This window comes from Orycteropus afer, unplaced genomic scaffold (genome assembly GCF_000298275.1).
Source record: "Orycteropus afer afer isolate SDZICR_OR568_19922 unplaced genomic scaffold, OryAfe1.0 scaffold00032, whole genome shotgun sequence".
Lineage (NCBI taxonomy): Eukaryota > Metazoa > Chordata > Mammalia > Tubulidentata > Orycteropodidae > Orycteropus > Orycteropus afer.
In genome coordinates this window covers 5,760,190-5,787,183 of record NW_006921619.1, presented here as the reverse complement: position 1 = coordinate 5,787,183, position 26,994 = coordinate 5,760,190, and the positions used below count along the sequence as shown (strand labels likewise).

Here is a 26,994-nt window from a genome sequence, read left to right as displayed (position 1 = left end):
GCATTCTGATCCAGGCAACAACTTGATAATAGGCTCCACTCTCTGAGGACTACACGGAAAACCACACTAGTGGCTGATGATCAGAAAGGTGTGATATTCCCGCTCAAGGCTGGAAGTTGGTTCTTTGAGAAGATTAATAAAATCTTCTGGTAAATTTAACAAAGGAAAAAAGCAGAAGATGCACACATAATATGTATAAGAAATGAAATGGGTGATATCACAACAGTACCAACCGAAATAAAAAGGGTAACATTAGGATACTATGAAGAATTGTACCCCAACAAATTTGAAAACCTGGAAGAAATGGACTGATTTCTAGAAACACACTACTTACCTAAACTAACACAAACTGGGGTAGAAAATTTGAACAGACCCATTACATAGTAAGAAACTGAACAAGTTATGAAAAAATTACCAACAAAGTCCTGGCCCAGACAGTTTAGTGGAGAATTCTACCAAACATTCAGGAACAGCTGAAATCAATCCTACTCAAACTGTTTCAAAACACGGAAAAGGATGGAATTCTCTCATATTCATTTTATGAAGCAAATATAACCCTACTACCAAAACCAGGCAAACATACCACTAAAAAGGAAAATTATAGACTAGTATCCCTCATGAATATAAATGCAAAAATTCCCAATAAAATCCTAGCCAACAGACTCCAATCAATAAAATAATACACAATGACCAAATGGGTTCATACCAGGTATGCAAAGATATTCAACATTAGAAAAACAATCAACATAATCCATCATATAAGTAAAATAAAGGAAAAGAGCCATATGATTCTACCAATCGATGCAGAAAAGACATATGATAAAAACCAACAGCCATTCCTGATAAAATCTCTCAGCAAAATAGGAATAGAAGGGAAATTCCTCATCATAATAAAGGGCATACATGCAAAACCAACAGCCAACATTATTGTCAGTGGTAACTAAAAGCATCCCCCCTTACAAATGGGAATCAGACAAGGATGCCCTTTATTACCACTTCTATTCAACATTGTATTGTAAGCCCTAGTCAGGCAATAAGGAAAGAAAAGACATCTAAATTGCTAAAGAAGAAGGTACAATGATTCTTGTTTGCAGACGGTATGATCCTATACACAGAAAATCCCAGAGACTCAACAAGAAAACTACTGGAACTAATTGAAAGATTCATCATAGTGGCAGGATACAAGATCAGAATGTAAAAGTCAGCTGGATTCCTCTACATCAACAGAGATCTCTGAAAAAGGAAATAAGGAAAACAATACCATTCAGTGCAATCCTAATCCAGATTCTATCAGCATTCTGCAAGGACAGGGATTAAAAAAATCACTCATTTTATATGGAAAGGAAAGAAATCTCAGATAAACAAAGCAGTACTGAAGAAAAAGAACAAAGTAGGAAGTCTCACAATCCTCAATCTCAAAACCTGCCATAGAGCCACTATTGTCAAAACAGCTTGGTATTGGTAGGACAGACATGTAGACCAGTGGAACAGAACTCAGAACTCAGAAATAGATCCATCCACCTATGGACAGCTGATCTTTGACAAAGGGCCAAAACCTACTAAGTGGGGAAGAGACAGTCTCTTTAACAAACAGTACTAGCAAACTGGATATACATTTGCAGAAAAATGATACATGATCCATACCTCAAACCAAACACAAAAATAAACTTAAGATGGATCAAAGACTTAAATGTAAAACCTAAAACTATAAAATTCATCAAAGAAAAAATATGGGCAAATTAAGGGCCCTAATATATGATGTTCTGCTGTGCATGGGGTCGCTATGAGTCGGAAACGACTCGATGGCACTTAACAACAACAACAATATATGACATAAACAGACTATCAAACATAACTAAAAATATAAACAGTAGAACATAAACTAGATGATTGTATCTTCTGAAAAGTAAACTCTTGGGTACATCAAAAGATTTCTCCAAAAGAGTAAAAACTGAAGCTCCAGATTGGAAAAAATATTCAGCAACAACATATATGAAAAGGAACTTATTTCTAAAATGTACAGAAAACTCCAACACCTAAACATCAAAAAGGCAAAACACACAATTCAAAACTGGGCAGAAGATATGAACAGACACTTCACCAATTATGTCTGTGGCTCCAGGTGGCTACAAATGGGTCCTCCTCACAGGAATACATACTTACTCTAGACTGGACTTTGCTTATCCTGTGACAGATGCAAATGCCAAAAACACCAGCAAAGGACTGGAACAAAAGATACTGTACCAATTTAGGCCAGCAAGTTATATTTCCTCAGACCAAGGAACACACTTTATAGCCCAACAGCTGCAGCAATGGGCCAAGAAACATCATATTAAGTGGGCATACCATACTCAAAGTAATGATCTGATAGAGAATTGGAATGGACAATTGAAACATTTTTTATCTAAAATGGGGGGAGATAAAGGCATGAAGGACTGGCTCACATGCCTTCACGAGTGTGTATCCTCACACTCAATATCAGGAGGGTAAAGGGAGGATCATCACTGGACAGATTCCTAAGTTTTTCCTGGGGGATCTGGAGAAGAGGGGATGGAGAAGGATGCTGATGCCATTGCACAATTCTTCCCCACATTACCTGACACTGCTTTCTTTCTACCAGAAGCTGTGGTCCCAGGACCTGGGATGCAGGTGCAGATGCCAGAGGCAGGGGTGATCCCTAAGCAAGAGACAGTAACTATATCCTAAATGTGTATGCCAGAATTCCTCATGGCATTATGGGATGGACTGTACCTTTCCACATCTGGCAAAATTGGGGTTGACAGTGAATACTCCCATCTTGCCCAGTGGTCGAGATAGCCCACTAGTGTTGTACCTGTGTAACCCTACTCAACATATATGGGAGTGGACTAAGGGGGAAGTACTTGCTAGACTGGTCTCGTTGCCATCAATCCAGACTAGCACAGAAATTCAACCTGATGTCCCCTCCCAAGGTGGGAAAGTTTGGGTAAAAATAAATGACAGGTGGAAGGAAGGAAACAAACAGCTGAAGGGAAAGGAATGAATAAATGGGTTATGTAGTGGGGGAAATCTAATATTATGCTGATACCTAAAGAGAGACTCCAAACTAGGGAATAATCTTCTCTCAGTCAAATTTTATCAGAGGCCAGAGAGGATGATGATGAGACAAACTTTTGGAGTACCTGATCAGATCAGATGGACACCTGCAGCAGACCTGAACGGCTGCTACCTGAGTAATCTCACCCTTAGGACTCTTTGCCCTATTGAAGGACTAACTGTTAATGACTCTGGGACTGGTAAAATGATTGGGAGGGGCAAATTAATCCTTCAAGTGTGGAAGGGCTAATGGCTAGAAGAGCCAAGGAGTGGTGGGCAGTGCAGTGAATTGCTTGGTGTGGTCCTTCCAACCACTGTCCTCCATTTTGTGACGTTCTATAAATTCTACTCTCTATACCTGTTTAGGGTATGATGTATCTTGAGTCCTGCCTTGCTGGAGGGTGTGACTCAAGTCATCACGCATAGCTTCCTGGAGGAAGTTATATATGTGAATGTTCTAGGAAAGTTCTCTCTCTTGCTCCTGTCCTACATCTGGTTTGTCATCATCTCATCCCTGGACTTGAAACAGCAGGTGGTCATTTGACCTGCCTGCCCCTGCAACCACGAGTTAGGGAAATCCTCCAGACCTACCTACAGACTTGGGACTTGCCAGCCTCCCAGCCTCTACCAGAACCATGTGAGCCGTTTCCTTAAGAGTTTGTTGAGTTCTGTGAGTCGTTCCAGTGAAATATGGAACCCTGAGAAAGGCAGGAGAGTACTGAGGGGGGGAGGAGGACTTGATGTCAGAGACGATGGAGTGGCACAGCAGTATGGAAAAGGTAGACACTTGGGACATCTTTAACCTCCACCCCACTGGAACCAACTTTTTGCTGATCCTTCTAAAAGAAATCATTGAAGCAGGCAGCCAAGAAACAAGAAATGCTTGCATCATTAGCCATTAGATGCAAATCAAAATGAGGTATCATCTCACACCAGCAGTAATAGCAAAGTTCAACAAAATAGAAAATAACAAATGCTGGCAAGGGTGTAGAGAGATTGAAACTCTCATACACTGTTGGTGGAACTGTAAAATGGTATGACCACTGTGGAAAATGGTATAGCACTTCTTTAAAAATTTGGAAACAGAAATACCATTTGATCCAGCAATCCCATTACTAGGAACATATACTAAAGAGGTGAGAGCCAGAACACGAATAGACAGACATATGCACACCCGTGTTCATTGCAACACTATTCACAATAGCAAAGCGACAGAAATAACCATCAATGGATGAATGGATAACCAAACTATGATACATACAAACAATGGAATACTATACAACATTAAAGAATAATGAAGAATCCACAAGTCACCTTATAACATGGATGAGCTTGGAGGACAATATGCTGAGTGAAATAAGTCAATCACAGAAGGACAAATACTGTATGAGTCCATTACTATAAAAACTCAAGGAAAGGCTTACATAGGGAAGGAAATTTTCTTTGTTAGTTACCAGGAATGGGAAAGGAGGGGAGGGAAAAGTGCTAGCTACATAAAAGACACGTACTGATTTGGGTAATGGGAAAGGCAATACACTAAGAGAGTGACCAGCACAATAACACTAAGGAAAAGGATGACACGGAGAAGTGCACAAGAGGTAAAGACAACAAAGTAAATACTTTTACATACACAATACAACATTATCAGTAATAATAAACACTAATCTACAGGTGGATACATAGGTCAACAGGCAAAACTATCAGGGATCGGTAGGCAAACATGAATATAACCACGACTGCATATAGATTAGAAAGATGACAGTTCTACATATGTATTTGTATGTGCCGTATGATTGTCCACATAAATAACAGAGCAAACGGGACAAAGTTATGATAAATTCTTAGCCATAGCCAAATACCTTAAGGAAGTGAGTTTCTGGGCCCACAGGCTTGGGACCACAGTCAGAGTGGACATCAAGCTCAACTGGCATAATATACTACACAAAAACATTGTTCTATATCCTACCTTGGTGAATAGCAAATGCGGTCTTAAAAGCTTGCAAGCAGCCATCTAATATACAACTGGCCTCCCCTAGTCTGGAGCAAAGAAGAGTGAACTAATGAACTAGTAAATGGACTAGTAAACCATGAGAACCTCAGCCTATATGATCAGGAGATCTAGAACTAGATGGAGCATGCTTACTGTTGACAACCACTTAGAAAGGGATAAGAATTGGAGATCCTGGATAGAGTGGGTGAAAAATGTGGAACAAAACTTAGTCATAAAAGAGACCAAGTTTATTGGTCTGACAGAGACTGGTAAAACCTCCAAGACTATGGCCCTACCGTATATTCACAGGGAGATAGCTCAGGGGGCAGGAGTACATGGGAGGGAAGGACACAGAGAAGAGTAACGATGGGGAGGAAGTGAGAGGGGAGCTGTTTCATTGTGGGAAACTGCAGTCAATGTCAATGGACAAAGTGTATGTGAGCTGCTGTATGAAAGTAAATCTGCTTTGTAAACTTTTACTCAAATCACAATAAAAATAAAAATAAAGGGGAAAAAAAAAGACTATGGCCCTAGTTATCCTTCAGGCCTGCAACTGAATTCATTTCACTGGCTTAACTTCCAGCCAAACAATAGACAGCCTTAAGAGGTGAACAATTTACACTAGGTAGGTACACTCCTTAGATCAATCAACCAAGGGAGATCAGAAGGGTTTACACCAAGTAGGTTTACTCCTTAGAACAATCAACCATTGGTGATAAAAAAAGGCAGTATTTGCTCAGGGAGAAAGCTCAGATGGCAGGAATGTGTAAGAAGGAAGGACACGAGGAAAAGGTAACCACAAAGAGGAAATGGGAAGAAAACCATTCCATTGTGGGGATTTGTGGTGTCATGAATTACTTAGTATGGCTCATCTAGCCATGGCCTTTGTGACTGCTGCCAGATGGCTGGGTGGAATCATGCAAAATGTAAGGTTCTTGTGGCCCACCAAGAGGATTGGACAGCTTGCTAATAATGTAAATAAGGTATATGGTACCCTTGTGAGGGTGGGACTGTGCAAATATACATAGAAACCTAATGGGCTGATTAGTATTGTCATTCAACTAATGACAAACTAAAATGAGCCCTCCTAAAGCAGAAGCCCTGGTGGCACAGTGCCTAAGGCATCTGACTCAGCATACAGATTGATAAGTATAGTAAAAGGGTATAACCCTGACACACATTCTTTTTGATTTTAAACCATGCTAACCAGAAGATTGGCAGTTCAAAATCCACCAGGTGCTCTGCAGAAGGAAGATGGGGCAATCTATTTCCATAAAGATTTATTGCCTCAGAAACCCAATGGGGCTCACTATGAGTTGGAACCCACTTGATGACAGTGCTGTTTTTTTTTTTTTTTAAAGGGGGTTGGGGAATGTCACTACTATCAAAAAGAACAGCCTGGAGTAGAGCCCGTCCTCAAAACCAAGATGCCTGCACTGAGAAGATGGCAGAGACAGCAACAGCAGAACCAAGACCAATATGAGACAGTGCAGTGGGCTTACCAGTCCACAGAGCGAAAAAGCTGAGTGCCTTTGGGTAGGAGAGGTGCACTTATTAGCAGAGCTAAAAAAGCTTTGTAACAGTTGCCTGAGTAGGGCAGAGACCAGGCCAAGAGGCCAAGGGATCGAGGACCAAAGAGAAGCATGCCTGCAGTCATGGCCGAGGGGAGGGTATCCAGATTGAAGAACTGTATGCTGAGTATTCCTGAACCTGAATTATTAACATATTGTTTACCTAATAATCGTCAGTACTGTATTTGAGTTCTGTGTGGCCACTGCAACTTACTTCACCCAACAAAGAAGCAGAGTGCCATGGGAAGGATGGTTGGTATCAGAATCAATACAAAGGCTGGAGGGTGACAGCATGTCTGGCCTCACAGGAATAAGCCTAGGGCTGCTGGCAGTGATTCTCTCTCCCCCTTGTGAAATTAGAGAAGGTATGCTGTCACCATGCCCTTTTTGCAAGATTGCAATCAGTCAGAAAGGAAAATGTGTATAAACTGTTTAAGGGAAAGCAAATTCACTGTGTAAACTTTCACTCAAGTCACAACAACAAAAAAAGAAAAATTCCATGCAACTGGTTTGCTGTTCCCTCATTATGCCAACCTCTATTCTCATATCCTGCTGCTTCAAAATTTCCAGGATACGACACAATCTCCAAGAGCCTGAAAAACATGGTATCACAGTCTGCCACAAGAGGGCAGGCTTCATTAACAGAACTTACGCACTAAGTAGTTCCCACTCACAAACTCACTCTTCTACCCAGAGACCCTTTTTTCTGAAGACTGAGGAGCAAAAAGAAATCTGGCATTCCATGAGCAAAAATCCTTAGCAGGACTCTCTAAGCACACCACAGGAAGGGGTAAGGGCTTTTAACTCCAAATTTGGTGGGGTTTTTTTTTCCCCCTTTTTTAAAGAATGTAACATAACAGTTCAGCGAAGAACCTCAACTTTCCTAGCAAATCTTATCCTTTTCCCATTCTAAAATAATTCTTTCTGTATTACTAATTTCCTTCCAGCTTTAAAGTGTGTGTGCTCTTCTTTCTGTATTTGTTCTAAACACTTTGATTTGTGCTTTGATTCAGTGTCTCTGTATCTGCCATCCTTGTGCCCTAACACCTCTGCAAGTCAGAATTCACTTCAGCAATCTGAAAATGAGGATTCACAAGCTGAAAAGTACAGCCATTTAGAATGATGTACTCAATGAATATCTTTAACAACTATTACCATGGTAGCCATGCCTGCTCACACATACCCTGTTCCCTGTCACATTAGCATTAGCTACTGTTTATTGAGCACCTGCTCTGCACTTGGTCCTTTGTATACAGTGATCTCTAATTCTCCTACAGTCCTAAAAGACAGGAGTTACTATTCCTTTTTACTAGATGGTCCCAGGTTCAAAGAGATTAAGTAACCTAAGTCACAAATGGCTGAGACCTGTAATAAGCTGCAATCCCAAAGTCCATGCTCCTTTTACCATATCACACTACTTCCTTCCCATATGAATCTATTTACCCCTCAGTTTTCCTGTTTATGTCAAAAGCAGCACCTCTCCTCCTTTCATGGGAAAGATAAGCTGTGTTTCTATTGTGCCAAAGTTATATGGAAACTACCAATTTTTTCTCACCCTATGGTTTTCTGGCATAATTTCCAGGAATGCACTTCAACAAAAACCTAGCACAGACTGCACTTGCAGACAGTTGCTTTTCTCAAGGCCAAAGCATGTACCAAATTTCCTGGACAGTGATGTCTTTTCCCTTGTTCTACAGCTTCTTTGCAGTTCCTTCACACTCTTCTATGGCCATTCTTTTCAGGTATGCTTATACTATATGCAGAGCATTCTAGCAAAAACCACTTACTTTCTCTTAGTCCCATATAGGTAGTAATGTGATAAGACAGCTAGTACAGTTTTTTAGCATTACTGGATGAGTGGACAAACAAATGAAAAAGTGGCACAATTGTGGATCATAATAAATTATGGATAACATTGTAAAAAATGGGAATTCCAGAACACTTAACTGTGCTCATGCAGAACCTGTACAAAGACCAAGAGGCAGTCATTCAAACAGAAAGGGAATACTGACTGCATGGTTCAAAATCAAGAAGGATGTGTGTTAGGGTTATATCCTTTCACCATACTTATTCAATCTGTATGCTGAGCAAATAATCTGCGAAGGTGGACTATATGAAGAAGAATGCAGCATCAGGATTGGACGAAGACTCATAAAACAATCTGTGATATGCAAATGACACAACATTTCTTGCTGAAAGTGAAGATGACTTAGAGCACTTACTAATGAAGATCGAAAACTGCAGCCTTCAGTATGGATTACACCTCAACATAAAACAAAAATCCTCATAACTAAACCGATATGCTGCATCATGATAAATGGAAAAAAGATTGAAGTTGTCAAAGATTTCATTTTACTTGGATCCATAATCAATGTCCATGGAAGCAGCAGTTAAGAAATCAAACCACATATTGCATTGGGCAACTCTACAAAAGACCTACTGAAAGTATTAAAAAGCAAAGATGTCACTTTGAGGATTAAGTTTGTGCCTGACCCAAACCATGGTATTTTAAATTGCCTCATATGTATGTGAAAGGACAAGGAATAAGAAGACTGAAGAAGAATCGATGTCTTTGAACTACAGTACTAGTGAAGAGTAGTGAATATACCCTGGACTACCAGAAGAACAAACAAGTCTGTCTTAGAAGTACAGCCAGAATGATCCTTAGAAGTAAGGATGGTGAGGCTTCGTCTCACATACTTTTGCTATGTTATTAGAAAGGACCGATCTCTGGAAAAGGGCACACCACATTTGGTAGAGGATCAGCAAAAAAGAGAAAGACCCTCAATGAGATGGACAGCGGCTGCAACAATGTGCTCAGAGTCAAGAATTGGGAGGATGGTGCAGGACCAGGCAGTGTTTGCTTCTATCGTACACAGGGTTGCTAGGAGTTGGAAACCACACAACAGCTCCTATCAACAACTTATCCAGAGTATCTGTGCATAAATAGCATTGCTAGATTGATTAAGAATCTGAATCAGTAATACCATCTACCTTTAGAGGAAGCAAAACGAAGTTTGAAACTATATGTGACACTTGTGAGTAGGAAGTCCAGATGGCAGTAAGTCATTCACTGAAGGATTTTAACAGATGCTTTGTTACTCCTGAGGCCAGAAGACAAGGAAGAATCAGAAAGAGTTGAGGACACAAATCTTAGTGATTCTGGCTTCTATGCTCTGAAGTCTTTTTGCCTAATCACATAAATCAGTGAAGAGCTTTTAAAAATCCACATTTCTAGACCCTCACAAGAACATTCTGATTCAGTGAGCTTGGGACAGGGTGCCTAGGTATCTATACATTTTAATCATCAGTTGATTATAATCAGGTAAGTTTGGGAAAGTAGTTAATGGCCCTTACCTTTAACACTATGCATTTTTATCTCAATTCTCATCTAGCTATCCACATTAACCAAAGTATCTTTAAAAACAAACAAACAAAACCCTCTCCTCCCACCTCTATTTTAGATACCCTTCTCAAAAAACACTTCCTCTTCCTAGACAGGCTGACTCTGAAGCTGAAGAACATCCCACATAGATTCTTAAGTAGCTTCAGAGATTATCTACCAAAAAATTTAGACAATTTAATTCTGGATGGTCTAAAAGCATGCTTAGAATAGAGACAATGGCTCACAAATTTGAATTATTTCTGGAATGGGTAGCACTCAATAGATGGTATTTCTTATTGATGCAGGAAAACATGGATATAGGTGCTGCTTAATAGTTCTCCCAATTCATCAAGTCCCTTGCTGCCCTCAAATTATAAGGAAAATAAACTATCTAAAGAGCCAAGAATCATTAAACACATCATATTGCCTACACATCAAAGGTGTCCATTATTAGAATGAACAGTAGACGTGAGTCCTGGCAGTTACCCATTTTTTACTTTTATCAAGTAGAAAACCCTGTCCAATGAAATCAATCACCTTCATTGCTAAAAAGATGACATAGTATCTTTTGGCTCTTGGACTATTCCTGGACCCTCTACCACATACTTCCTGCTCTTGTCAATGATTACAAGAGCAAAAGGGTTTAACTCTTGGCTCTTCTAACAGGGCTTTCATTTATAGCCTTTTTAGGAATCAGTTCCCTTGTCACCCTCAATATTTTCAATACTTCTCAATTATTTAGGCAAACAATAATTATTGATACAAACTCCCCATCCAAGCCCCAAACAAACCTTGGAGGGCTGAATCTTTGGTGACTGGGCAGACCCTTCTCCAGTAGTTATGACCTGTTTTTGAGGAGATACTGCTATCATGTGACCCCCTTTCACGGTCACATACTGGGGGAGTGGTGACTGGCTGGCAGCTCCTGATGTGGGCACATGGGGGGCTTCGCCAGGTTCCTGTTTGATGATCACCTTACAACAAACATGATAATGATACTAAACAAATATCCCATGAAAAAAAAACTCCTAATATCTGAACCTACTCTGTAGGATGAATGAATTAATGAAGCTTGGTCTATAAAGAATGACTCCACCAAAAGGGTAAAAATTCTGCTTAAACATAGTCCATAACAACAATAAAAGATACTGAAAGTAGGATCTAGATTTGATCTTATGAATCTGCCAAAGTAACCTAATCAATTCTTTCAGATACTGGTAGCAAAAAAGAGATACACAAACTGTGTTCTCTGAATTCCTCATTTTTAAGTTAGACTCCAATATGACTAAATAAATGGAAGCACATCTCAGAAGTAGGATATGATGGTAGAGCTTAGACGTACTAAAAAGTTACATGATATAGGGGTAGTGTCAACCAGCTCCAATATGCCACAAAAATGAGTATGTAACAAGACCACAGAGACTTCAGAAACAATCTCCTAAAATACGTACCTTTGTGAAAGCTCCAAGTCCTCCAGTTATAGGCTTGGGGCTTTGAACCTTTGGGTGACTTCCAATTGGGCAAAGAGGTGGCATGGATGCAAACAAAGAATCCTCCTGCTAAATGTGTAAAAATATGTATCATACAATTAGGGTAAAATGGGTGATTGTGGGTATTCCAGTCAATAAGTATTTATTACAAATCTATGACATTCTGGCAACATAAATAACCAAAAAACAAAACATTCAAAATTCTCTGTGGCCTTCCAAGCCTCAATATCTGCCTTTTAATACTGTTTTAGAGTCAAATGCATAAAAGTCTGTAACTGTGCAAAAACCTATCACCTGTGTCCTGCTGCATACTTGAATGACTTCTTTCACATTACCACGATGAGCTACCTAAAAGACGAAGACTGTATTTTACTCCTTTTATATCCCTAGAGCCTAGGCACTAAATAAACGAATGAACAAATGAAACATGCAGTTGCACTGTTTCAGTATATACTCCTTTTTACTAGCACTCACAACTTCATTTGTAACATTTACTCTGAACAAACACCCTACGATCCAGGATAAAATTTTTCAATAAGGATTTTAAAAAACAAAAAAGCACAACAATTTGTAGATGTAAAAGCAACAAAGGTCAATTAGTTAGTTTATCTAATTCTCCAAAAACGCAAATCTCAGAGACAACTTGCCAATAAAGAAATGTTATAGGCAAGAAACAAATTTAAGAACACTGCTTGACTGTGTAATGAAAAGATCATCAGCAAACATTAAAAATCGACTGGCAGAGAATTAGTTAAGGCTTTCAAGGGAATTATTAAAATTCAGACACTCACCTACACGGTGCTCAGAGATAGCTACAAAATTTAGAGAAAAATCTTGCTTTGAACCAGAAAAGCATCACCATCCCTATCAAATGCCTAAATATAACAAATGCTCTGTTAGCCACTAACTATGTAAGAGAAATCATCTTTGCATTCTTAGGGGTTCTTAGACAGGAATTTTTACCTGAAAGGCTTTAGACTTAAAGCAGCCATGACAAGTAAGCCGAGTAACTAACCAAACAGGAAGTGTCACTGACAAGAAGTGAGATGGTATCTAGCACTCTGATCTGAAAAATCAGATCATATGCGAAGTTGCAAATTTCAGAAGACTAACTAGAGCTGTTTTTCTTGAAGAAGTAAAAAAAAAAAAAACCCAGTGGAGCCATAAGAATTCTCTTCATAAACCAACACACTGACATGTGGAAAAAAAAATTATATTTATCCCATGTTAGATAAAAGAACTGTATCACACATGATTGTTTTTATAAGGAAAACTTTACAATAAAGCTGTTAAAAAGTGGACCACCTCCTCATCACACCAAGTTTTCAAATAGATGCTGGGTGACTACTTGATAGAAATGTTGAAAAGCATTTTCCACACTAGGAAAAGCTCAAGGGCCAGGTAGGGGATGTCTGGAGTATATGATTTTCCATATATTTATTACCCTAAATAATCTGCTTTATGAAATTTGCATTATCAAGGGACAAATTCTTGCTAAGGTTGAATAGACTATCTTTAGAGACTAGCCAAGTGTAATAATGCAATGAGAGGTTACCTTGACAGTAGATGTTACAAAACCACTTCCATGAATTTTAGGAATAGGAGAACCTGTTCCTTGGGAGGCCTGGGAGGCAGTAGGAAGTCTGCTTGTAGGACTTCCTGATAAGCAAGGCAGAATTTAAAATAAAGTATCAACTGAGTGACATTTACAAAGTGGAATTTCACATCATTTTCCTCTACCCTCCCCTCTTTCTATTTTCTAAACTCGTAATTCTGAAACTATTATGCCCTTATATGTTGAAAAATAAGTAAAGGTATGTGGGTATTATATATACTCTCCTCCTTATGTAAGACATACTGCAATATAATGGCATTAGTTGTTTAATAAATATGCCAAAACATACACATTCATGTGAATGCTTGCTCCTTCAAATGGTTTCAGTAGAAGGTTATACCTATTCCAAAATGTTACCAACACTCACACCTTGATCCCCCTGCTCCATTCACCTTCAATAACCATTCAAAGACTTTTGGTTGGTTTCAAAAATTAAACATCCTTACAGGACACCTATCTGGCATCCCTCAAAGTATTCAAATGGTTATTAAGCAAGCTCTGAAAGCATTATTTTCTAGAGAATTTTCCACAATTACAACCACTGTGGAAGCATATACAGCTTTTCCTATTTCAAAGGCCCAACATTCACTCATGTGTGTTAAATCTAATACTTTAAAAAAAATTAATCAGTCTCATTACCTTACAGTCAGCTCTCTTTTTTCATTCATCTTTTCACTATTTCTCTTAATTAGAATTTCAAGTCTACTCTTAGGAGCATGTGTTTAAATATATAGGGTGATCAAAAGGAAGATAAAGTGAGCACTTCAAAAATCTGAAAAGCACTATGTAGTTGTGTAGCATTATGACAAACAAAGTGAATCTAAAAACTTACTTTTCTTTCAATGAGAGTTCCTTTCCTACAACTGAGGTTTCAATTTCTCTCACAGACAAAATTTATTTTATGTACAGAGAAGTAAAGATCACTTTTTATTTAACTTTGTAGAAAGGTATATGGCTTACAAAGCTATTCTTGTACTAAAAGCCCAATCTGGAAAAGTTGTTAACTACATTGCTTGCAGGCCCCAAGAGTAAAGTCCTCCAAATGAATATATTATCAATTAGAAAATAATTTCAAATTATTAGAAAACTGATTTTTTTTTTTTAATGAGTATTCTATTATGGTTTGGGGGTGAAAGTTTATAGAGCAAATTAGTTTCCTATTCAATTCATATACATTTTGTTTCATGACATTAGTTGCAATAAAAGAACACTTTTCCCATTTCCACCCTGGGTTCCCCATTTTCATTTGTCTGTCTTTCCCATCTTCTGAATTTTGATTTTGGGCAAATGCTGCCCTTTTGTCTTATACGGCTGATTGTTTTGAGGAGCACGTTCCTCATGGGTGCTACTATTCACTTTATAGGCCTATCATTTGGCTGAAAAAGTGATCTCTGGGAGTGGGTTCTGTTTCAAGTTTGAAGGGTATCCCAGGGCCATAGTCTTGGATGTACCACCAGTCCCTATGAGACAAGTAAATGTGGTCTTTTTTATGATCTTGAGTTTTGTTCCACATTTTTCTCCCACTGTGCTAGGACTCTGTATTGTGATCTCAATCAGAGCAGTTGGCAGTGGTAGCACCAGCTAGTTCTGGTCTCAAGCTGGTGGAGACTGTACTTCATATGGTCCTTTAGTCCTGTGGACTAGTCCCTTGAGTCACTGATTTTTTTCACTCTTCTTTGCCCCAGATGGAAAGAGACCAATAGTTGTATCTTAGATGTTTACTCCCAAGCTTTTAAGACACCAATCGCTACTCATCAAAGTAAGATGTAGAACACTGTCTTTATGAACTATGTTATGCCAATTGATCTAGATGTCCCGAGACCATGGTATTAAACACTCAGGCCTAGTGATGCATCCAGTTGCCACAGTGTTTGGTTGTAGCTCTGAAGTTTGCATAACTTTGCTTCCTCTATGCTCTTCTAGATACCTGGATGTATTTGCAGCACATACAAATACACACATAGAAATATTCTCTGCCAAACCTATATATGCTCATGGGCATACTCCCATATGCCGTGCCATACCTGTTCAGCTTACATATTTACCTATGTATTCACTCGTAAATTATTGTTTTTTATTTACTATAAGTTATTGCAGGACCGTGTGTGTAACAGTATTCAACCTTTGGTGCTTTTTATACTTGCAAACCTGGAAGCAGTGGGAGACGCTGGAGCAGTGTCTTCCTTTGCCTTGGTCATGTTGTGCTGACCTCCCCCTAAATGTACTGCTTTTCTCTTTACCGAAGTTAATGCATGTCTACTATCTAGTGATTTTCTCTCCCTTCTCCTCTCATCCCTGATAATCATCAGAGAATGTTCCTTTCTGTGTGTAAACCTTCTCTTTTTATATTAGTGGTCTCATACAATAATTATCCTTTTGTGACTGACTTATTTCACTCAGCATGATGTCTTCCAGGTTCATTCATGTTGTGAGATGTTTCATGGCTACACTGTTATTCTTTTAACATTGCCTGGTATTGCACTGTGTGGATGTACCAGTTTGTTTATCCATTCATCCACTGATGGGCACTTAGGTTTTTCTATCTTTTTGCAACTGTGAAAAGTGTTGCAATTAACATGGGTGTACATATGTCTATTTGTGTCATAGCTCTTATTTCTCTGGATATATCCAGAATAGTGGGGTTGCTAGATCATATATGTCTATTTCCAAGTTTTTAAGGAAGCCCCATACCATTTTCCACAATGGTTGTGTGATTATGGTTTACTTTTAATCCTTAGAAATTAAAAAGAAAGCTTGAGAGTCCTAAAAATTTAACTTTTAAAAACAGTAAATACCCCATAAAGAAACAACTTTGGCATTACTTTTGTGTATTTACCTCGTTTATGGATGGAGATTCTATTCTTTCACTACATGACTACTAAGTCATGCCAAGATTTCATCTTTAATAAGAAATCAAATCTTCTGGGTACACAAATATTGATCAAATACACACCTGTACTGGGAGCGGTAGTGCCAATGACCTGCCCAGGTTTGTCCATGATAACGTAAGGATTACTAGTAACAGAGCTGGCAGTGCCTTGCTTCACATGGACTGGAGTAGAAGTTGGGGTTCGAGGCAATGGTGACGGACTTGGAGTTGATATTGGAGAACCTTTAGTAATTAAAAAAAGAGAAGAGAAAGAAAATACATAAACTCAGAGAATCTAAGAAGAAAATAAAGGGGCAGGGCTGCCAAGACATAGGTGACAAATTGGGAAAAGAAAGCAAGAGCAGGACAGCTGGCTTCAGGTACTTAGCAGCGGCAGCACAGCCAAGGCCATGAAGTAACGTGCCTCTCCCTCTACCTCCTTATCTGTAGACCAGCAGCAGCGAGCAAATTTTCAGGACCCCCTCAGACCTACTGAATATACATCAGCATTTTAACAAGATCTTCTGGTGATCTACATGCACATTACGTAACAAAGCAGAACTGCTGAATCCTGAAGATAATACATTTCTTATCACCAAAGACAGATTGCCATAATATTGGTTACCCATTGTCAAGTCAATTCCAACTCATATGCACCCTACAAGACAGTGCAGAATTGCTCCATAGGGTTTCCAGGCTGCAATCTTTACAGAACCAGACCGCCACATCTTTCTCTAGTGGAGTAGTTGGGTGGATGTGAATGGCCGACCTATCGGTTAGCAGCATGTGATTTTAGCCACTCCGTCAGGGTTCCTTTGTAACACTGGGAACACATTACATTTAGGGAGGGAAATAGTAAGTGAAAAGTAAACAGCTGGATTTTGGAACCAGGTGTCCTGATTTACAACTAGTTTCCAATTTGAAAATGTGAAATTCACTAACCAAGACAAAACTCTGTCAATATTATGTCACAGCCAAAATCCAGAGAGATTAGAGGTCCCAAAGAATACTTTCAAAAGTTAATTATGTATTGCCAACCATTTTTCTAAACTACAAATCAATTTATAGGTTCAATTATTCCCTCTCTAAAGCAGCAAGTTTCAAAACATTTCTTAGTGGTAGGTAAAGTTATACGTGCTTCTACCTATCCTAAATTTAACTTTTCTGAGCTTTATGGGAAATGTTCTTGACTCTTTCTGGTTTAAATAAATCCATGTTTATTCTAAAATTTTTGGTCAATTTTAATAACTTGGCACATATTTCTGTTCAATTGTCTAATTTTAGCATTTGTTTTGCTAAGAAGCTCTCTCATTCCCTGGATATTTCTAATTACCCCTTTCATAGCATTCCTGAGTTGATATAGCCAAAACCATAAATCAAACTTTGATGAAGATCCCTACTAGAAATTCATCTAACATAGATGTGAATCTGCCATGAGGCAAAGAACTATCCAACTTCACAATTACAAACGAATAATTAATTTTCTAGAGTCATCAAAAAGGGATTAAAAGATAACCGAACTCCAAACCAATTCCAACCCTTGAAGCTTAACTCTGAAACAAAAGGCCTCTAACGTTTTTCCAGTTTCCATATGTAACCCCAAAACTCAATTCCTACTGTAGTTTGACTATCTACCATTGCAAAAGTTTTACCTGTGATGATTTGTGTGTGTGTGTGTGTGTGTGTGTTATGTGTCGCGGTAGCAAACATTATGAAAATTCTAAATTTAATTTTCCCACATTCAATAACTGTTTCCATATGAATGACTTTGCCCCCAAATAAGAGCTATCAATAGTGATTAGGAAACTTCTGTTTAACAATCAAGTAACTTACTTAGAAGAACTTCAGGAAAAAAATCTCAAAGTGCTTTGTTTTTATTATTCCAGCTATATTTACATCCAGTCAACTCTATACACAACATCTTCTGCATACCTGAGACAATCTTGCAGCTCATGGTGATGGGCTGGAAGGACTTTCCAGGTGATTCAGGATTTGGAACCTGACTTTGTGGTACAATTTTGCAGCTTGATGCTATTGGCTGGAAAGCAGAATTGCCATGAGAACAAAAGGTAACTTTCTGGGATGTTATTTTGGTGGGTGTTCGTTCCAATGAAGAAGGTAAAGAATAAAATGTAGTATGTCTCTCAGGGTCAGTGTTAGCTGGGAATCCTGATTGAAATAAAATAAGCAAATGATAAGTCACAAGTCACTTGGAAATAATAAAATCTTGCCATTATGACAAAAAAAAACAAGAAAAATCCCTTATTTTAATATCCATTTATCATCAGTAAAACAATCAACAGTCTTATACCACCTTTATATATAAATACACACACACACACATTTTTTTCTCCCAGTGTTCCCACTCCTCCTCTCCCACCCCTGGTAACCAACAAAGAAAGTTTCCTTCCATATATAAACCTTTCCTTGACTTTTCACAATAATGAACTAATACAATATTTATCCTTCTGTGATTGACTTATTTAACTCAGCATAATGTCCTCCAAGTTCATCCATGTTATACAGTGTTTTATAGATTCTACATTACTCTTTAGGGTTGTATAGTATTCCATTGTGTATATATACCATAGTTTGGTTATCCATTCTTCTGTTGATGGGCACCTAGGTTGTTTCCATCTTTTTGCTATTGTAAATAGAGCTGCAATAAACATGAATGTGTAAGGCTGTCACTTCTTTGATACATATACCTAGTAATGGCATTGCCGAGTCAAGTGGTATTTCTAATTTCAACTTTTTAAGGAATCGCCATCTGCTTTCCACAGTGGTTGTATCATTTGACAGACCCACCAGCAGTGTATGAGAGTCCCAATCTCTCCACATTCTCGCCAGCACTGTTATATTCTGTCTTGTTGAACTCTGCTATTAGTGCTGGGGCCAGGTGGTATTTCATTGTTGTTTTGATTTGCATTTCTCTTATGGCTAATGAAGGAGTTCTGGTGGCACAGTCCTAAGGCATTTGACTGCTAACCAGAAAGTTGGCAGTCCAAACCCACCAGCCACTCGCAGAAGGAAGACTGGGCAATCTATTTCCGTAAAGATTTACCACCTCAGAAACCCAAAGGGGTTGCTGTGAGTAAGAATTGATTCGCTGGCACTGAGTCTGGTTTAATGGCTAATGAACATTTCTTAGTGTGTTTGTTGGCCGCCTGATTATCTTCTTCGCAGAAATGTCTATTCATGTCTTCTGCCCATTTTTTAATTGAATTGTTTGCCTTTTATGGTGTTGACGTGTTGGAGTTTTCTATAAATTTCAGAGATAAATCCTTCTCAGACAGGTTGTTGCTGAATATTTTTTCCCAATCTGTAGATTCTCTTTTTACTCTTTTGGAGAAGTTTTTGAAGCACATAAAAATTTATTTTTGTGAAGGTCCCAATCATCTAGTTTATCTTTGGTTATTTATGCATTTTGGGTTATGCCTGATAGTCTATGCCATAAATCAGGGCTCCTAAGTTTGCTCCTATTTTTTCTTTGATGAACTTAGTAATTTTAGGTTTCACATTTAAGTCTTTGATCCATCTGGAGTTAGTTTTTGTATATGGTATAATATACAGATCTTGTTTCCTTTTTCTGCAAATGGTTATCCAGCTTTGCCAGCACCATTGTGAAAGAGACCATCTCTTTCCTATTTAATGGATTTCAGCCCTCTGTCAAAAATCAGCTGACCACAAGTGGATGGATTTATTTCTGGGTTCTCAATTCTGTTCCACTTGTTTGTGTGTCTGTCATTGTACCAATACCAGCCTATTTTGACTACTGTAGCTGTCTAGAAGGTTTTGAGATCCGAGAGTGTGAGTGAGATCTCCTACTTTGTTCTTCTTCTTCAATAGGGCTTTGCTTATCTGACCTCTCTTTCCTTTCCATGTAAAATTAGTGATTGGTTTTTCAATATTCTTAAAGAATGTTGATGGGATCTGGATTGCAATTGCATTGAATGTATACATTGCTTTGGGGAGAAACGACATTTTCACAATGTTCAATCTTCCTATCCACAAGCATGGTAGGTTCTTCCATATATGTAGATTTCTTACAGCTTCTTGAAGGAATATTTTGTAGTTTTCTTTGTACTGTTTTTTTGTGTCCCTAATGAAATTTATTCCAAAGTATTTTATTTTGTTGGTAGTGAATGTAAATGGTGTTGATTTCCTTACTTCTGTTTCAGTAATCTCTTTTCTGGTGCAGAGGAAGCCAAATGATTTTTGGATGTTGATCTTGTATCCTGCCACCATGCTAAATCTCTCAATTGGTTTCAGTAGTTTTTTTGTTGAGTCTCTTAGGTTTTTTAGGTATAGGATCATATCATCAGCAAATAGGGATAGTTTTATTTCTTCCTTACCAATTTGGATAACTTTGATTTCCCTTTTTTGCCTTACTGTCTTGGCTAGGACTTCCAACACAATGTTGAATAGAAGTGGTGATAGAGGGTATCCTTGTCTGGTTCCTGCTCGAAAGGGGAATGGTGCCAGTCTCTCTCCACTAAGAATAATGTTGGCTGTTGGTTTTGCATATATTCCCTTTATCATGTGGAGGAATTTCCCTTCTGTTCCTATTTTGCTGAGAGGTTTTTATCAGGAATGGGTGTTGGATTTTATTAAATGCCTTTTCTGAATTGATAGATACGATCATGTGTTTTTTTTTTTCCCCTTTGTTTTATTTATGTGATGGATGACGTTGACTGTTTTCTTAATGTTGAACCATCCTTGCATACCTGATATGAACCCCACTTGATCATAATGTATTATTTTTTTTTTCATATGTTGTTAGAGTCTATTGGCTAGGAAGTAGTTGAAGACTTTTGCATCTATATTTATGAGGTATATTGGTTTGTAGTTTTCCTTTTTAGTGATGCTTCTGCCTGGTTTGGGTATCAAGGTTATATTTGCTTCATAAAATGAATTTGGGAGGATTCCATCCTTTTCTATGTTCTGGAATAATCTGAGTAGGACTGATGTCAGTTCTCTGAATGCTTGGTAGAGTTCTCCAGTGAAACCACCTGCGCCAGGACTTTTGTTTGTCAGTAATTTTTTTATGACCTGTTCAATTTCTTCTTTGATTATGGGTCTGTTCAAATTTTCCACTTCAGTCTGTGTTAATTAAGTAGTATGTTTCTAGAAATCTGTCCATTTCCTCTAGATTTTCAAATTTGTTTGTACATAGTTCTTCATAGTATACTGACATTATCCTTTTTATTTCAGTTGGTTCTGTTGTGGTATCACCCAATTTGTTTCTTATTCATGTTATTTGTAATGTCTCTCTTTTTCTTTGTTAAATTTGTCAGCAGTTTTGTCAATTTTATTAATCTTTTCAAAAAACCAGCTTCTAGTCTTGTTGAGTTTTTCTACTGTCTATTTTCTGTTTCATTTATTTCTGCTTGAAGCTTTAATATTTCTTGTGACTATAGGCTTTTTATGCTGCTCTTTTTTAATTGTTGGGGATGCTGGGTTAAGGTGTTGATTTGGGCTTACTCTTCTTTTTTGATGTGTACATTTACTGCTATACATTGGTCTATGATCACTACTTTTGCTGTGTCCCAAAGATTTTGGTATATTGTGTTTTCATTCTCATTTGATTCAAGGAATATTTTTTACTTCATTTTTTATTTCTTCTGTTACCCATTCATTTTTAAGAAGCATGTTATTCAGTTTCTATGTGTTTGCTCTTTTTCCACCAATCTTTCTATTGTTGATTTCTAATTTTATAGCATTGTAACCTGAGAAGATGCTTTGCAGTATTTCAATGTTTTTAAATTTATTAAGGATTGCTTTATGGCCCTAGAATATGGTCTATCCTGGAGAACATTCCAAGTGCACTGGAAAAGAATGTATATTGTGCGGCTGTCGGGTGAAGTGCACTGTAGGTGTCTATAAGGTCAAGTTGGTGGATTGTATTTGTCCAGTTCTTCGTCTTTGTTGAATTTCTTTCTAGTTTTTCTATCTTTCACTGAAAGTGGAGTATTAAAGTCTCCTATTATGACTGTGGAGTCATCTATTTGCCTTTTCAATTATGTTAAAGTCTGCTTTATGTATCTTGGGGTTCTTTCAATGGGTGTATAGATATTTAGTATGGTTATGTCTTCTTGTTCAAGCAATCCTTTAACATTATATAATGTCCTTCCTTGTCTCTCAGGGTCATTTTGGTCTTAAAGTCAGTTTTAACAGAAATTAATACAGCCACTCCTGCTCTTTTACGGCTGCCATTTGCTTGATGTATCTTTTTTTCAACCTCTGATATTTAGTCTATTTTTGTCTTTCTCTCTAAAGTGTGTCTCTTGTAGACAGCAGACTGATGGGTCATGTTTTCTTATCCAGTCTGCAACTCTCATCTCCTGAGTGGTGCATTTAATCCATTAACATTCAGGGTAATTATTCACAAGTATGAATTTGTTGCTGTCATTTTGTTATGCGTTTTTTTGTAATGCTGTTGATTTCTTTGTTCCATATGATATTCTGTGCTGAGCTCATTTTGTTTATGAATCATGTTATTACTTCCTTCATTGCCATTGTTTTAGTATTTGCTAAATAATTTGTGCTTGTCTTTTTTATTTTGATGCAAATGTTTTTCTTTTCCTTTTTTTTTTTTTTGAGGTTACCCTGTGATTTATAATTTTCTTCCCAAGTTTAGAGCAGTCTGTTCTATCTTGCAATTGTCTTGACTTCCTCACCAATTAGAAGTTCTGCAATTACATAATTTTTCCCCTCCTTTTGGTTTGCAGTTGTCCTCATTTGCCAATTCTTATCTCTGATTCTGTGTTTACACTCTTGTAAGCTTATTTACTTTGGGTACTTCTAGCACTGGGTTGGTTCCTAGGTTATGTCATCATGTGTGTTAAGGGTTGGATGTCATTTGCCATTGTTGGTTCTCTGTCCAAAGGACTCCCTTTAGCATCTCTTATAAGGTTGGTACTGGTTTTCAAAAATTCCCTTCATTTCTGCTTATCTAGAAATGTCCTAATTTCAATATCATATTTGGGGGACAGCATAGCTGGATATATAATTCTCGGTTGGAAATTTTTTTATTTCAGGGTTATATTTACCATCCCATTGCCTTCTCACCTGCGTGGTTTCTGACAAGAAATCAGAGCTTAGTCTTATTGGTTGTCCTTTGTAGGTAACTTTTTGTTTTTCCCATGCTGCTTTAAGGATTCTTTCTTTGTTTTTGGTTCTGGTGAGTTTGATGATACGTCTTGGTGATTTTCTTTTGGGTTCTATGCTGTTTGGGGTTCACTAGGCTTCTTGAATGGATATATTCTCATCTTTCATCATATCAGGAAAATTCCCTTCCAACAAATCTTACATTATTTTCTCTACGGTTTTATTTGTTTCCTCCTGTTCTGGAGTTCCAATTATATGTCAGTTATTCCTTTTGATGGTATCGCACATGAACCTTAGGCTTTCTTCATTTTGTTTTGATCTTTTTTCTAATTGATCCCTTTCAAAAGAAGTATTCAGATATTTGTCTTCAATCTCATTAATTCTGTCTTCCATTATTCAATTCTACTCCTTTGCCCATCCAATGTGTTATCTATTTCTGAAAATTCAGTATTAATCTTCTGATTTCTACTGTAGGTTTTGTATCATTTTTAATTTTTCATTTATTTTGTTATTTTGTTCTTGTATTGTCTTCCGAAATTGTTCTAGGATTTTCTCTGAGTTTTCCTCAATTCTGTCAGTGTTTTCCTTGATCTGTCTCTCAATCTGTTGAAGGTACCTAAATATAAGTCTTTTGAATTCCTTATCGGTGAGTTCCAATGCTGCTTCTTCCTCCAGGATGTGTTCTGGGTCTGTATCCTAGTACCTTGTTTCTACTGCTTTATCTTGCTTCTTTGTATAGACTGTGATGCTCTGTTGTCTCTAAGACATTGTGACATTTTTATGTTTGTATTTAATTGGTGATTGTATGCTGGAGTGATTTGCCCAAGACTTTTGTTTTCTTTGGATGGTATCTGAGTAAGCAGGGTACTGTGCTCCTCTATTCGCTAGCTGGCAGCACATACGCACTCACCACCTATCTCCTTTCCAGTTGTCAGCCTCCCATATGTCCATGCCATCCTTGTCAAGCAGAGCCTATTCTAGGTCCCAGGAATCTGAATGAGAATGCTGTTGCTTTAAATATCCAAAATGGCTGCCACCTGTGAACATTCAAAATGGCTGCACCCTCAGTCACTTTAAATATCCAAAATGGCTGCCACCTGTGAACATTCAAAATGGCTGCACCCTCAGTCACTTTAAATATCCAAAATGGCTGCCACCTGTGAACATTCAAAATGGCTGTACCCTCCAGACAGCTGAAAGTCCACAGCTCAGTTTGTCTCCTTCCTTGGTGTTTTTCCCTTTCTAGTCATTAGCCACCAATGCAGTCGTCCACATACCCCTTGGTGAACAAGGCCAATTTTTCGGTTAATTCTCAGGTCCTAACCCCATTTGGAACTACTCAGGCTGTCCGTGCCATCAGGATCGCTGATAGTCCGCAGCTCCATATGTCTCCTTATTCACTGTTTTCATTGAGGCTTTTCTACTAATTGGTGTTTAATCCATTTCTGTATGCTTCCTTTCAAAGCTCAGGGCTCCAGAATTATCTTCTGTATCTGTGTCAATTGGTTTCTCTTTTCTTTGTTGAAGAGGGTCCTGTGTAGCTTGTCTGCCTATTCTGATATCTTACTGGAGATCTTACTATACCTTTATATGTTTTGGGGATGAAAAATAAACATTATGCCTAGAATTTAATTAAAATCTTTATTATTAATTAAAATTAGAAAACACATAATCTATAAATCTTATCTAATATAAAAAGCACATAAATCCATTATGTTCTTCCATTTTTTACAGATGAAATGAAAAACTTTTTAAATTGGAGAAAGAGGAAAAACTCATCACTTAATCTAATGACAGTCCATCTTATTAAATGTTCTTAAAAAAGATGCAAATGAAATCTAAAAAGGAATAAAGTTAGGATTTCATAAAAGAACTAATAACATCACAGTAAAATATAGACTTTGAGATAAAACTAACACCATCTAGAATCAATTTTATATCTTATATATGTACAGATTTTATATTTTTATATGTATAATTTTATATCTTATATGTATCTTTTTTATGTACGGATTACACTTCAACATAAGGAAAACAAAAATCCTCACAACTGGACCAATAAACAACATCATGATAAATGGAGAAAAGAGTGAAGTTGTCAAAGATGTGATTTTACTTAGATTAACAATCAACACCAACGGAAGCAGCAATTAAGAAATCAGACATCGTATTGCACTGGGCAAATCTGCTGCAAAAGACCTCTTTAAAGTGCTGAAGAGCAAAAATGTCACTTTGCAGACCTAGGCGCACCCAACCCAAGCCATGGTGTTTTCAATTTCATCATATGCATGTAAAAGTTGGACAATTAATAAAGAAGACCAAAGAAGAGTTGATGTTTTTGAATTGTGGTTTTGGCAAAGAATACTGAAAGCTCCATGGACTGCCAGAAGAACTAACAAATCTATCCTGGACGAAGCACAGCCAGAATGTTCCTTGGAAGCGAGAATGGCCAGACTTCGTCTCACCTATTTTGGTCATGTTGTTAGACAGGACCATCCCCTGGAGAATGATATCATGCTTGGTAAAGTGGAGGATCAGTGACAAAAAGGAAGGCCCTCAATGACACAGTGTTTACAACAATGGGCTCAAGTATATAGCAAGGACTGTGAGGCTGGCACACGACTGGGCAGTGTTTTGTTCTGTTGTAAAGAGTTGCTATGAGTCAAAGCTGACTCAAAGGCAACTAACAACAACAACATTTATGTACATTCTGAAATACTTTTATATACTTATGTACTTATAAAGGAGCTCTGGTAGCATAGTGCCTAAGGCACTTAACTGCTAACCAGAAGGCTGGCAGTTCAAACCCACCAGCTACTCCTCAGAAGGAAGGTTGGATAATCTACTTCTGTAGTGCTATCGCCTCGGAAACACAAGGAGGGGTTGCCATGACTCGGGTCCGACTCGACGACACATAACAACAACAACAAGTACTTATAAAATGCAAACATTCCATGGTCACAAGGTATTTTTGTTGATGATGACTCATAGTTTTTAGATGATTAGGTGCTTAATTTTAAAGTTTCCTATTTACCTAATCAGGAGTCAAACAGGAAAGTCTTTTCCTAAGATATTAAAAGAAATCATTAAATTCCCAAAGAATAAAAATCCAATGCTTTTTAGTAACTTCTGCATTGTATATTAATAGAACTTTATGAAAAACAATTTTTCTGGGGTCAGTAGGAATTTTGTGATTTTTCACAATAGAACTGTGTGATAGAAGCAACATGTCTATTTATGGAAAAGGTATTTTCCATACATTCCAAGCCTCTGAAAGCAGCAGTTCAGTATCATATCATGTAAGAAAGAAAGTACTGCCCAGAATGACTTCATACAAGAAAAAATGCTATGTTACCTTTCTCCACAGGGGTATCAGGTACTGGCTCATGTGACTGCTTTATCGGTGAGGAAGCTTTCACTGGGGCTGGAATGGTTAAAGGCAAAGATGGAGGGGCATCAGAGACGTCTGATTCAGAGGACTGAGGATAAATGTAGTCTTCTCCAAGAGAATGCCGATGGAGCTCAACATCCACTACCTATATGATCAGGCAACAATCGGGCTCATGAGTCCATCATCAATGTCACAGAAAGCCCAAATCCTCTCACAGAATGTGGTACTCTTCAGATCTTCTTCATAGCCCTTATTTGTATCCAAAATTATTGTGCTACCTCAATACTACCAAGACTATTATAACACCTTGACAGTAGAGCCTACCTTGTTCATTTTGGTATCCCCAGCACCTGGATCAGTACGCTAGCATACAGTAGGTGCTCAATAAATAAATTCTGATATAACACAGCATGTTTCCCCCAGACAAAGTAATAATATGTAACTATGTGACTTGTTATAATAGCTACTGTTACTGTATCATGAATGAAGAAAAAAAAA

General features: G+C 37.8%; 1 protein-coding gene across 1 annotated transcript in view; it reads right to left on the bottom strand.

Annotated features, from left to right (window-relative positions):
- The window catches only part of YEATS2 (YEATS domain containing 2), a 163,253-nt gene that overhangs the window by 70,024 nt on the left and 66,235 nt on the right, over positions 1–26,994 (bottom strand). Inside the window, exons 9-14 of the mRNA XM_007935911.2 lie at positions 26,461–26,641; positions 17,928–18,164; positions 16,080–16,238; positions 13,067–13,170; positions 11,473–11,580; positions 10,813–10,995 (exon numbers count right to left, since the gene is read on the bottom strand). Coding sequence (XP_007934102.1) covers positions 10,813–10,995; positions 11,473–11,580; positions 13,067–13,170; positions 16,080–16,238; positions 17,928–18,164; positions 26,461–26,641 — 972 coding nt within the window. The remainder of the gene's footprint in view (positions 1–10,812; positions 10,996–11,472; positions 11,581–13,066; positions 13,171–16,079; positions 16,239–17,927; positions 18,165–26,460; positions 26,642–26,994) is intronic.